The sequence below is a fragment of the Phoca vitulina genome, unplaced genomic scaffold (genome assembly GCF_004348235.1).
Source record: "Phoca vitulina isolate PV1807 unplaced genomic scaffold, GSC_HSeal_1.0 scaffold2, whole genome shotgun sequence".
Taxonomy (NCBI): Eukaryota; Metazoa; Chordata; class Mammalia; order Carnivora; family Phocidae; genus Phoca; species Phoca vitulina.
In genome coordinates, this window is record NW_022589705.1 from 66,162,953 (window position 1) to 66,177,246 (window position 14,294).

Genomic DNA, 14,294 nt, shown 5'->3' on the forward strand with positions numbered 1-14,294 from the left:
TTTTGCATGTGAATATCCAGTTTTCCCAGTACCATTTGTAGAAAAAGGTGATTTTTTTTCCACATTGAATTGTCTTGGCACCCTTGTTGAAAATCAGTTTACCATAAATGTAAGAGTTGATTTCTATGCTCTCAATTCTATTCTATTTAAATATATGCCTTTATATATTTATATATACTGTCTTTATGTCAGTATCACACTGTCTTGATTACTATAGCTATATAGTAAATTTTGAAATTAAGAAATGTGAGTTTTCCAATTTTGTTCTTTGTCAAGATTGTTTTGGCTATTGTGGGTGCTTTGCATTTCTATATGAATTTTAAGATCAGTTTGTCAGTTTCTCCAAAAAAGATAGCCAGGATTTTGACAAGTATTACAGTGAATATGTAGATCAGTTTGGGTAGTATTGCTATCTTAACAATACAGGATATAAGCAAAAATCCATTTATACTGCCTTCTGTGTTTACCTATATAGTTACTTTTATCAGTGCTCTTTTTCTTGGGTTCATTTGAATTAATATCTAGTGTCCTTTCATTTCAGTTTAAAGATTTTATTTATTCATTTATTTGAGAGAGTGAGAGAGAGAGAGAGAGCACATGAGAGGGGGGAGGGTCAGAGGGAGAAGCAGACTCCCTGCCGAGCAGGGAGTCCAATGCGGGACTTGATCCCAGGACTCCAGGATCATGACCTGAGCCGAAGGCAGTCGCTTAACCAACTGAGCCACCCAGGCGCCCCTTTTCATTTCAGTTTAAAGGACTCACTTTACTAGTCTTACAGAACAGATTTGCTAGCAGTGAATTCTGTTTTTATTTGTGACTGTCTTAATTTCTCCTTCCTTTTTTTAATTTAAAATTTTTTGATGTGGTAAAATACACATAACATAAAATTTACCATGTAACTATTTTTAAGTATACAGTTTAGTGCTATTAAATACATCCATAATGTTGTATAGCTGCCACTACCATACATGTCCATAAATCTTTCCAACTTGTAAAACTGAAACCCTATACCCATTAAACAGAGCTGCCCATTTCCACCCATCTTTCTAGCACCTAGTAACCAGTTTTCTTTTTTCTTTTTTTAAAGATTTTATTTATTTGAGAGAGAGAGTACACTGTGCACAAGCACAAGAAGGGGGCGAGGGGCAAAGGGAAAGGGGGAAGTGGACTCTGCCTAGCAGGGAGTCCAACTTGCGGCTTGATCCCAGGACCCTGAGATCACAACCTGAGCCAAAGGCAGACGCTTAACTGACTGAGCCACCCAGGCGCCCCCACAGTTTTATTTTCTGTCTTTGTGATTTTGAGTACTTTTAGTACTCATATAGGTGAAATCATACAGTATTTGTCTTTTTGTCACTGGCTTATTTAGCATAATGTCTTCAAGCTTCATCCATGTTTTTAGCATATTGCAGACTTTCCTTCCTTCTTAAGACTGGTTAATATTCCATTGTATGTATATCTACATTTTGCTTGGTGATTTATTGCTTGACGGACTCTTGGATCATTTCCACGTTTTAGCTATTGTGAATAATACTGCTATGAACATGAGTATACAGATATCCCTTTGAGAAGTAAGTGCTGGATCATATGGTATTTTTTTTTTTTTTTGCTGTCTATAACAGACTCATTTTATTTGAGATATAACTTATATAATATACTAGTTTTATTTATAATTTTTTAATTTTTATTTTTTGTTTCAAGTTTTTATTTAAATTCTAGTTAGGTAATATACAGTGCAATATTTATTTTAGGAGTCGAACTCAGTGATTCATCACTTACATGTAACACACAGTACTCATCACAAGTGCTCTTCTTAATACCCAGTACCCATCCCCCACCCACCTCCCCTCCAGCAACTCTCAGTTTGTTCTCTATAATTAAGAGTCTTGGGGGAGAAGGGCTCTTCCCTTTGCATCCAGTGGCAGCCATCAGCTCAAAGGTAAGCCAAGATGGGTGCTTACAAGTACATCCAGGAGCTGTGGAGGAAGAAGCCATCCAATGTAATGTGCTTTTCTCTCAGGGTGTGTTGCTGGTAGTATGCCCAGCTCTCTGTGCTCCACAGGGCCCCCTGCCCAACCAAACCTGATAAAGCACGCAGACTGTGTTACAAGGTCAAGCAAGGTTATGTCATATATCAGACATGGTGGCCACAAATCACCCTAAGGGTGCTACCTACGGCAAGCCTGTCCATCATGGTGTTAACCAGCTAAAGTTCGCCCCAAGCCTTCAGTCTGTTGCAGAGGAGTGAGCTGGACACCACTGTGGGGCTCTGAGAGTCTTGAATTTTTACTGAGTTGGTGGAGATTGCATGTACAGATTCTTTGAGGTTATCCTCATTGATCCATCCGTAAAGCTATCAGAAAAATCCTGACACCCAGTGGATCACCAAACGAGTTTACAAGCACAGGGAGATGCGAGGGCTGACATCTGCAGGCTGCAAGAACCATGGCCTTGGAAAGGGTCACACAATTGGTTCTCCCTGTGAGACATAAGAGAAGACGCAATACTCTCCAGTTCCACCATTACCGCTGATATGAATAATGTTTGTAAAATCCTTACCTAATAAACAATTTAGGACAGTTATGGCTGCTTCAAAGTATTCTTTAATTTGTCTGTTAAAATTAGCTGCAGATTGTTCCATGAATGCATTGTCAAATTATGAAAGTTAAAGTGCAATAATGTTTGAAGACTGTAAGTGAAGGTGTATCTTGTTTCTAGTAAGATAAATGCTTTTGTCTTTGCTTTATCTTTTTAGGGAGTTTATATGTCAGTGTTTAAAATGCTGTTTGGTATAATAGGTGTAAAATAAATTTTGTAAAAGTGGAATACAGAAACTAGCCATGTAGATTTGTTGGTGTATGTAATGAAACCTACAGCTTCTTAGGGGTGATGTAATGCTCTGGTTTACTCTCAACTGGCTATTTTTAGGAGTTTGGGAAGAACAAGCTTTTAAAATTGGATCTTGCTTGGAAATGTGAAGAATATCCTAATCTTTTATCATGATCACATATAGAATAATGTCAACTAGGAACCACATTTTTAGGTTGAATTCAGTATTTTTCAGGGGTCTTACACTCAATTAAATGATTTCCAGAAAACAGACTGAAAGCCTCTTTAGACCTAAATTCCTTTCCACTCAAAAAGAGATCCTAAACCATATATATTTTGCATGTAGAGGTTGTTCAACTTAAGGAGTAAATGTTTATTAAACTAAAAAAAAGAGTCTTTATGGTTTGCCTCCCTCTCCTTTTTTCTTAAAGGTTTATTTATTTGGGAGAGAGAGCATGCATGCAAGCATAGGGAGGGGCAGAGGGAGAAGGGAGAGAATCTCAAGCAGACTCCATTCCCAGAACGGAACCCAACACAGTGTTCAATCTCACAACCCTGAGATCATGACCTGAGCCAAAATCAAGAGTCAGATGCTTAACCAGCTGAGCCACCCAGGTGCCCCAACTTTCTCTTTCTCCTTTTTACCCCCTTCCCATATGTTCATCTGTTTTGTTTCTTATTTTATTTTTGTTTGTTTCAAGTTTTTTTTTTTTTTTTTAGATTTTATTTATTTGAGAGAGAGAGAGTGAGACAGAGAAAGCACAAGAAGGGGGTGGGTCAGAGGGAGAAGCAGACTCCCCACTGAATGGGGAGCCCAATGTGGGACTGGATCCTGGGACTCTGGGATCATGGCCTGAGCCAAAGGCAGACACCTAACTGACTGAGCCACCTGGGCACCCCTCAAGTTTTTATTTAAATTCTAGTTAGTTAAAATGCAGTGAAATACTGGTTTCAGGAGTAGAACTCAGTGATTCATCACTTACATACAACATCCAGTGCTCATCCCAACAAGTACCCTCCTTAATACCCATCACCCATTTAGGCCATCCCCTGCCCACCTCCCCTCCATCAACCCTCAGTTTGTTCTCTGTAGTTAGGAGTCCCTTATACTTTGCCTCCCTCTCTTTTATTTCCCCCTTCCCCTGTGTTCATCTGTTTTGTTTTTTAAATTCCACATGAGTGAAATCATACGGTATTTGTCTTTCTCTGACTGACTTATTTCACTTAGCATAACACACTCTAGCTCCATCCATGTAGTTGCAAATGAGAAGATTTCCTTCTTTTTGATGGCTGAGTAATATTCCATTGTATATATACCACATCTTCTTTATCCATTCATCAGTTGATGGACTTTTGTGCTCTTTCCATAATTTGGCTATTGTTGGTAATGGTGCTATAAACATCAGGTTGCAAACGTCCCTTTGAATCAGTATTTTTGTATCCTTTGGGTAAATACCTAGTAGTGTAATTGCTAGGTCATAGGGTAGTTCTAGTTTTAACTTTTTGAGGCACCTCCATACTGTTTTCTAGAGTGGCTGTACCAGTTTGCATTCGCATCAACAGACCAGTTTCTCTGCATCCTCACCAACATCTGTTGTTTCCTGTGTGTTTTTTGTTTTTTTTTTTTTTAAGATTTTATTTATTTGAGAGAGAGTAATGGGGAGGAACAGAGGGAGAGAAGCAGACTCCCTGGGAGCAGGAAGCCTGATGCGGGGCTCCATCCCAGGACCCAGAGATAATGACCTGAGCCAAAGGCTTAACTGACTGAGCCACCCAGGCACCCCTCCTATGTTGTTAATTTTAGCCATTCTGACAGGTGTTAGGTGGTATCTCATTGTAGTTTTGATTTGTATTTTCCCTGATGATGAGTGATGTTGAGTATCTTTTCATGTGTTTGTTGGCCAAATGTATGTCTTCTTTGGAAAAATGTCTGTTCATGTCTTCTGCCCATTTCTTAACTGGATTATTTATTTTTTGGTGTTGGGTTTGATAAGTTCTTTTTTTTTCTTCTTTAGATTTTACTTATTTATTTGACAGAGAGACACAGCGAGAGAGGGAACACAAGCAGGGGGAGTGAGAGAGGGAGAAGCAGGCTTCCCGTGGAGCAGGGAGCCCAAAGTGGGGCTCGATCCCAGGACCCTGGGATCATGACCCGAGCCGAAGGCAGACGCTTAACGACTGAGCCACCCAGGTGCCCCTTGATAAGTTCTTTATAGATTTTGGATACTAACCCTTTATCAGATATGTCATTTGCAAATATCTTCTCCCATTCTGAAGGCTGCCTTTTAGTTTTTTTGGTTGTTTCCTTTGTTGAGCATCTTTTTAGTTTGATATAGTCCCATTTATTTAGTTTTCCTTTTGTTGCCTTTACTTTTGGTATCATATCTGATAAATCATTGCTGAGACCATATCTAGGGGCTTACCTTCATGTTTTCTTCTAGGACTTTTATGATTTCAGGTCGTACATTCAAGTCTTCATTTCATATGAGTTAGTTTTTGTGCATGGTGTAAGATAGTTGTCCAGTTTCATTTTTTTGCATGTGGCTGTTCACTTTTCCCAGCACAGTTTTTCGCCTTCCTCTCTGATATGGATGCCTTTTATTTCTTTTTCTTGCCTATTTACTCTGTCTCAGACTTCCAGGCTATGACAAATAAGAGTAGCAAGAGTTGGGTATACTTGGGTTGTTCCTGATCTTAGAGGAGAAGCTTTTAGTTTTTCACTTTTGAGGATGATGTTGGCTATGGGCTTGTCATAGATGGCCTTTATTATGTTGAGGTACATTCTCTCTAAATCCATTCTGCTGAGAGTTCTTATCATGAACAGATGTTGAATTTTGTCAAATGCTTTTCTACATCTATTGCAATGATCATATGATTTTTATCCTTCATTTTGTGAATGTGGTGTATCATATTGATTAATTTTTGAATATTGAAACATTCTTGCATCTCTGGAATAAATCCTACTTGATCATGGTGAATGATCCTTTAAATAATTTTAAAATTCAGCTTGTTAATATTTTGTTGAGGATTTGCATCTATGTTTATCAATGATATTGGTCTCCAATTTTCTTTTTATCATAGTTGTTTTTGGTTTTGGTATCGGTAATGCTGTACCCCTAGCATGAATTTGGAAGCATTCCTTCCTATTCTGTTTTTTGGAATAGTTTAAGAAGTATAGGTATTGGGGCGCCTGGGTGGCTCAGTCGTTAAGCGTCTGCCTTCAGCTCAGGTCATGATCCCAGGGTCCTGGGATCGAGCCCCGCATCGGGCTCCCTGCTCGGCGGGAAGCCTGCTTCTCCCTCTCCCACCCCCCCTGCTTGTGCTCTCTCTCTCGCTGTGTCTCTCTCTGTCAAATAAATAAAAATTTAAAAAAAAGAAGTATAGGTATTAACTCTTCTTTAAATGTTTGGTAGAGGGCGCCTGGGTGGCTTAGTCAGTTAAGCATCTGCCTTCTGCTCAGGCCAGGATCCTGGAGTACCGGAATTGAGTCCCACATCAGACTCCCTGCTTAGCGGGGAGTCTGCTTCTCCCTCTGCCCCCCACCCTGCTCTCGTGCTCTCTCTCTCTCAAATAAATAAATAAAATCTTTAAAAAAATAGTAAATGTTTGGTAGAATTCACTTTTGAAGCCATCTGGACTTTTGTTTGTTGGGAGTTTTTTGGTTCAACTTTGTCTCAGTTTTATTACCTGAATTTGTTTGTTTGTAATTTGTTTGTTTAGATTTTCTATGTCTTCCTGAATTTATTCTTGGAAGTTTTTATGTTTGTAGGAAGTTTTCATTCTTCTATTTTGTCTAATTTGTTGGCATATTGTTTTTTTGTAGTAATTTCTTAAAATCCTTTGTGTTCTGTGGTGTTGGTTCTTTTTGGAAGGAAGCCATGCTAGGAGTAGGGTAAGAGAAGGCATAGGTTGAGATCAGTAGTACAGATATGTTTAGTATGACGTGAGACATCTAAGTGGAGACAATCAAGCAGGCAGTTAAATACAAGAATTTCAAGTAAAAAAAAAAAGAATTTCAAGTTTAGAAACAAGTCCTAAACTATAAATTAAACCACAAATCTGGTTTGGTCAGTATATAACCTTCAGTATAGATTTTGGATACTAACCCTTTATCCGATATGGCATTTACAGATATCTTCTCCCATTCCGTCAGCTGCCATTTAGTTTTGTTGATTGTTTCCTTTGCTGTGCCGAGGCTTTTTATCTTGATGAAGTCCCAATAGTTCATTTTTGCTTTCGTTTCCCTTGCCTCAGGAGACGTGTCTAGTAAGAAGTTGCTGTGGCCAACATCAAAGAGGTTGCTGCCCGTTTTCTCCTCTAGGATTTTGATGGTTTCCTGTCTTACATTTAGGTCTTTAATCCATTTTCAATTTACTTTTGTGTATGGTGTAAGAAAGTGGTCCAGTTTCATTCTTCTGCATGTCGCTGTCCAGTTTTCCCAACACCATTTGTCGAAGAGACTTCTTATATTTTTTCCTGCTTTGTGGAAGGTTAGTTGGCCATACATTTGTGGGTCCATTTCTGGTTCTCTATTCTGTTCCATTGATCTATGTGTCTGTTTTTGCCTGCAGCTTCAGTATAAAACACATAATTGAGAGCACAATTGAATAAAACACCTCAACACAGTTGTGTACTTCATCATAAGAAAACTTGCACTGTTGTGATTTGACCTTGGGTTTACTTTGGCAGAACAAGAATTATAACTTTTCTTCTCACTGGTAGGGATGAAAAGCTAAGAGAAAGTATTGCTATTAGTTGCTCTTATAATACTGAGTCCCACTAGAAGCTGTGTCTATTCTGCTACCAGTTGCTCAGGTTTTGCTTCCTTCCTAGCATCTTCCAGCATTCTGCTTTTTTCCAGTCTAAACCAGAAAGAAAGGAAATGATTCTGTTTACATATGCACTATTTTCCTATGATTATCCTCTGCTGCTTTTTTCCAGTCTGGATGGAAATTCTTTCTTGAATTCTTCTCTGCCACTTCCTGTTCTTTGAGCCTGGAACTGTTATAAAAGCTAATTGGCATCAGACACAAAAGATTATTCATTAACTTTTCTCTAAGACCCACAGCTCCTTCCAAGCCTGATTCTAATTTTTTAAAGGAACTATCTCTTTCTTTTCTTCTGAACTGACATATTAGAATACAGTTGAACAGACCGTGCACAATTTTCAAACAATTGCTTTATATGCCATATTTAGTTTGAAAGTTATTTTCCCATAGAAACAATAATATAAATGATGGTTTGGTTTCCCCAGCTAACTCCAACATCTTTTAAACTTGTGTCAAGTGGTATTTCATTTATAATTGACAACAGCTATACCCTTGTTTCTTGGACGCATGGACACATTGCCCATAAGTTATCCTAGTATAGCATAGAGACAGGAAACAAGGACTGTACCTACAGCGTCCCAATAATTTAACTTTCTACATTAGTAGCAGAGAACCACAGACTGTAGGAGTTAGGAGGGACATTAGAGATAGCATCATCCAAGCTACTTATTTTATGAGGGAGAAGACTGAGAGCCTGGGAACTTAAATGACTTTTCCTTAGTGGCATTTTCTTACCTCACATCACTGAAATTTGTGTATATTGATTCACCTGTTTAAAATTCCAGATAAACTCCTTAATATCTATCAAGATTCAGTTCTCCTATAAAACTTTATGTGTTCACCCTTGACCCTTTGGATGTAGTTGGACACTCCAATCTCTTTTCTCTCCATACATTGTATATAATAACTTTCATAGCACTATTTAGGTACAGTGACCTTGTGCAAGTCACTAAACATCTCAGTACTTCAGTATTTTTATCCATAAAATAATAATACCTACTTCATAGGTGTATAATGAAAATGAAATGAGTTAATATAGGTAAAGAGCTTATGACAGTGTCTGGTACACAGTAAATTTTATATAATTAATAGATAGTATCATAATGAATTGTGATTTTTGACTTGAATACTTGTTTTCCCTACTGGTCTCTGAGCTCATCAGCTCACCAAGGTCAAAAAGATTATCTATCACTCATCTTTGGCAGCATTATATAAGTTTTTAATGAAAATTTTTATTTTGAGGGGTGCCTGGGTGGCTCAGTCAGTTAAGCGTCTGCTTTCAGCACAGGTCATGATCAGGGTCCTGGGATCGAGCCCCACTTTGGGCTCCCTGCTCAGTGGGGAGTCTGCTTCTCCCTCTCCCTCTGCTCCTCCCCCCACTCATGCTCTCTCTTTCTCAAATAAAATCTTAAAAAAAGAAAAGAAAATTTTTACTTTGAAATCATTGTAAGTTTACATGCAGTTGGAAGAAATAATACAGAGATCCCATGTGCCCTTTACCTCATTTCCCCCAGTAATAACACCTTGCAAAACTATAGTACAATATCAGAACGGGGATATTGACGTTGATACAGTCAAGATTCAAAACAATTCCATTACCACAAGGATTCTACATATTGACCTTTTACAACCACACTCATTTCTTTCTCATATTCTTCCTCCAACCAACATCTTTAACTCCTGGCAACCACTAATCTAGTCTCGATTTCTATAATTTTGTTATTTCAAGAATATTATATAAATGGAATAACATAATATGTAACTTTTGCTGATTGTCTCTTTTCACTCAGCATAATTCTCTGGAGATTTATTACAAGTTGTGTGTTATCATTTTTAAAAATTATTATTGAGTAGCATTTCATGGTATGAGTGTACATACTAAAGTTTGACTACACACCCATTGAAAGACATCTGAATTGTTTCTAGTTTTTATTGATTATGAATAAAGCTGCTTTTGAACATTCACGTACAGGTTTTTGTGTAAATATGTTTTCATTTCCCTGGGATAAATGCCCAGGAGAGAGTTTCTGGATCATATGGTAGTTGCATGTTTAGTTTTTGAAGAACTTGCCAAACTGTTTTCCATAGTGCTGTACCATTTTACATACCACCAACAACTTATGAGTGAAAAGACAGAGAAATTTATCCCAGATGAAGGAACAGGAGAAGGCCATGGACAGGGATCAAAGTAAAACAGATATAAGTAACATACCTGATGGACAATTTAAAGCAATGATCATAAGGATACTCACTGGACTTGAGAACAGAGCAGGGGACATCAGTGAGACCCTTAACACAGAGATAAGGAATAACAGCAGAGATAAAGGACTCAATAACCAAGATGAGAAACATGCTTGATAGAATGAAGAGCAGGCTGGAGAGCAGAGGAATGAATTAGTGACCTAGAAGACAGAGTAAGGGAAAGTAATCAAGCTGAACAAAGGAGAAAAAAAAGAATTATGCAAAACAAGAATATACTTAGGGAACTCAGTGACTCTGTCAAACATAAACATATTCATATTTTAGGAGCCCCAGAAGAAGAGAGAGAAAAGGGGGCAGAAAATATATTTGAAGAAATAATAGCTGAAAACTTGACTAACATGGGGAAGGAAACAGATCTCCAGAAATAGGTGGCACAGAAACTCCCATGAAAATCAACAAAAGCAGATCCACACCAAGACATATTGTAAATAAATTGGCTATATATGGTGATAAAAAATATTAAAGAGCAGCAAGATAAAAGGAGAAGTTACATACAAAGGAAACCCCATAAAGCTATCAGCAGATTTTTCAGCAGAAACTTTCTAAGCCAGAAAGGAGGCATGATATACTCAAAGTGTTGAATGGGAAAAACCTGCAGCCAAGAATACCCTATCTAGCAAGACTGTCATTCAGAATAGAAGGAGAGATAAAGAATTTCCCAAACAAAAACTAAAGGAGTTCGTGACCTCTAAACCAGCCCTGCAAGAAGTATTAAAGGGAACTCTTTGAGTGGAAAGGAAAGACCACAAATGACAGTATGAAGGTAGGAAACACAAAAGCAGTAAAAAGAATTAGTTAAGGAACTCACAAAAGAAAAGGAAGTATGCACCTAAAACATGGGGAGGAGAGGAGTAAAGAATGGGTTCAAACGACCATCAATTTAGTAGACTGCTATATGAAGAAGGGGTTATATACAAACTATATGGTAGTGATTTATCAAAAACCACTAATAAATATGCAAAGAATAAAGAGAAAGAAATTCAAATATGTCACTGAAGAAAATCAGCAAACCATGAAAGAGAGGAAGACAAGAAAGGCTCAGAGAAAATCTTCAGAACAACCACAAAACAAATAATAAAATGGCAACAAATACATATCTATCAATAATGACTTTATTTTTTTAAGTAGGCTCCAAGCCTAGCATGGAGCCTAATGGAGGGCCCAAACTCATACCCCAAGACCAAGACCTGAGCTGAGATCAAGAGTTGGACGCTTAACCTACTGAGCCACCCAGGCACCTCAATCAGTAATTATTTTGAATGTAAATGGACTAAATGCTCCAATCAAAAGACATAGGGTGACAGAATGGATGAAAAAACAAGACCCATCTATACACTGACTACAAGAGGCTCATTTTAGACCAAAAAACAGGTGCAGATTGAAAGTGAGGAGATGGAGAAACATCATGCAAATGAATGTCAAAAGAAAGCCAGAGTGGCAGCTTTCCAACCAGGCCCTGGCAGAATGGCTCCTGCGAAGAAGGGTGGCGAGAAGAAGAAGGGCCGTTCTGCCATCAACGAGGTAGTGACCAGAGAATACACCATCAACATTCACAAGTGCATCCATGGAGTGGGTTTCAAGAAGCGTGCCCCTCGGGCACTCAAAGAGATCCGGAAATTTGCCATGAAGGAGGTGGGAACTGCAGATGTGCGCATTGACACCAGGCTCAAGAAAGCTGTCTGGGCCAAAGGAATAAGGAATGTTCCATACCGTATCCATGTGTGGTTGTCCAGAAAATGTAATGAGGATGAAGATTCACCAAACAGGCTCTACACACTTTTTACCTATGTACCTGTCACCACTTTCAAAAATCTACAGACAGTTAATGTGGATGAGAACTAATCACTGATTGTCAAATAAAGGTATAAAACTGCAAAAAAAAAAAAAAAAAAAGAAAGAAAGCCAGAGTGGCAATACTTCTATCGGATGAAATAGACTTTAAAGCAAAGACTGTAACAAGAGGCAAGAAGAACACTGTATCATAATAAAGGGGACAATCCAACAAGAAGATATAACAATTGTAAATATTTTGGACCCAACATGGGAGCACCCAAATACACAAAACAGTTAAGAACAAACATAAAGAAACTAATGGATAATAATACCATAGCAGTAGAAGACTTTAACACCCCACTTACACCAAGGGACAGATCATCTAAAAGAAAATCAACACGGAAACAATGGCTTTGAATGACACAGTGAACCAGATGGATTTAACAGAATATTCAGAACATTCCAGCCCCAAACAGCAGAATACACATTCTTTTCAAGTGCACATGGAACATGCATCTTTTCTGACCACAATGCTATGAAACTAGAAGTCAACCACAAGAAAAACTCTGGAAAGACCACAAATAACATGCTGCTGAACAATGAATAGGTCAACCAGGAAATAAAAGAAGCAATTAAAAAGTACATGGAAACAAATGAAAATGAAAACACAACAGTTCAAAATCTTTGGGACGCAGCAAAAGCAGTTCTCAGAGGAAGTGTATAGCAATACAGGCCTACCTCAAGAAGCAAGAAAAACCTCAAATAAAGAACCTAACCTTACACTGAAAGGAGTTAAAAAAAGAACAACAAATGAAACCTAAAACGAGCCAAAGAAAGGAAATAATAAAGATTAGAGCAGAAATAAATGATATAGAAACTAAAAAACAATAGAACAGATCAATGAAACCAGGAGCTGGTTCTTTGAAAAAAATCAATAAAATTGACAAACCTCTAGCCAGACTTACCAAGAAAAAAAAAGAAAGGGCCCAAATAAATAAAAGCACAAATGAGAGAGGAGAAATAACAACAAACACAATGGAAATAAACTTATAAGAGAGTATTGTGAAAAACTACATGCCAACAAATTGGACAACCTGGAAGAAATGGATAAATTCCAGAAACATATAATCTAACAAAAGTGAAACAGGAAGAAATAGAAAATTTGAACAGACTGATTACAAGTGAAGAAACTGAATCAGTAATCCAAAAACTCCCAACAAACCAAAGTCCAGAACCAGATGGCTTCACAGACGAGCTCTCTCAGACATTTAAGGGGCACCTGGGTGGCTCAGTCTGTTAAGCATCTGCCTTCGGCTCAGGTCCTGATCCTGGGGTCCTGGGATCAAGCCCCACATCGGGCTTCCTGCTCAGCGAGGAGTCTGCTTCTCCCTCTCCCTCTGCTCCTCCCCCTCACTCATGCGCGCACTCTCTCTCTCTCTCACAATAAATAAATAAAATCTTTTTAAACAACAACAAAACATTTAAAGAAGAGCTAATGCCTTTTCTTCTTAAACTATTCTGAAAAATAGAAAAGGAAAGAAAACTTCCAAATTTATTCTGTGAGGCCAGCATTATCCTGACACCAAAACCCTGATACAGACACCACTAGTGGAGCTCCTGGGTGGCTCAGTCGTTAAGCGTCTGCCTTCGGCTCAGGTCATGATCCCAGAGCCCTGGGATGGAGCCCTGCATCAGGCTCCCTGCTCCGCGGGAAGCCTGCTTCTCCCTCTCCCACTCCCCCTGCTTGTGTTCCCTCTCTCGCTGTCTCTCTCTGTCAAATAAATAAAAAAATTTAAAAAAAATAAAGACACCACCAGAAAAGAGAACTACAGGGCAATATCCTGCAAAAATCCTCAACAAAATACTAGCAAACCAAATCCAACAATACATTAAAAACACCATTCACCACAATCCAGTTCAAAATCTTTGGGACGCAGCAAAGGATTTCCTCCAGGGTTGCAAAGGTGGTTCAGTATTCACAAGTCACTCAACATGATACATCACATCAACAAGAGAAAGACTAGAAATCATATGATCACTTCAATAGATGCAGAAAAAGCATATGACAAAGTACAACATCCATTCATGGAAATGCCCTCAACAAAGTTAGTTTAGAGGGAACATACCTCAACATAATAAATAGCTCAATATATGGAAAACCCATAGCTAACATCATCCTCATTGGGGAAAACTGAGAGCCTTTCCCCTAAGGTCAGGAACAAGACAGGGATGTTCACTCTCACCATTTCTATTCAACATCATACTGGAAGTCCTAGCCAGAGCAATCAGACAATAAAAAGAAATCAGAGACATCCAAATCAATAAGGAGGAGGTGAAACATTCATTATTTGTGGATGACATGATACTCTTCATATAGAAAACCTGAAAGACTCCCCCCCAAAATTTCTGGAACTGATAAACAGATTCAGTAGAGTTGCAGGATACAAAATTAGTGTACAGAAATCTGCATTTGTGTACACCAGTAATGAAGCAGCAGAAAGAGAAATTAAGAAAACAATCCCATTTACAATTGCACCAAAATAATAAGATACCAAGGAATAGACCTAACCAAAGAGGTGAAAGACCTGTACTCTGAAAACT

The 14,294-nt window shown here is 38.3% G+C and overlaps 2 protein-coding genes and 1 pseudogene across 2 annotated transcripts in view; all 3 read left to right on the plus strand.

The window, feature by feature from the left end:
• Window positions 1–14,294, plus strand: part of ZSWIM5 (zinc finger SWIM-type containing 5) — a 205,664-nt gene that overhangs the window by 65,630 nt on the left and 125,740 nt on the right. The gene's annotated exons all lie outside the window — the stretch shown is intronic.
• On the plus strand, window positions 1,825–3,235 carry LOC116648376 (annotated as a pseudogene).
• Window positions 11,288–11,806, plus strand: LOC116648384 (60S ribosomal protein L31-like). Its single transcript, XM_032430343.1, has one exon. The coding sequence runs from the start codon at window positions 11,313–11,315 to the stop codon at window positions 11,760–11,762; it is 450 nt and encodes a 149-aa protein (XP_032286234.1). The 5' UTR covers window positions 11,288–11,312; the 3' UTR covers window positions 11,763–11,806.

Coding starts and splice junctions, on each gene's coding strand:
- LOC116648384 (XM_032430343.1), top strand. CDS start 11,313: ATGGAGAAACATCATGCAAATGAATGTCAAAAGAAAGCCAGAGTGGCA.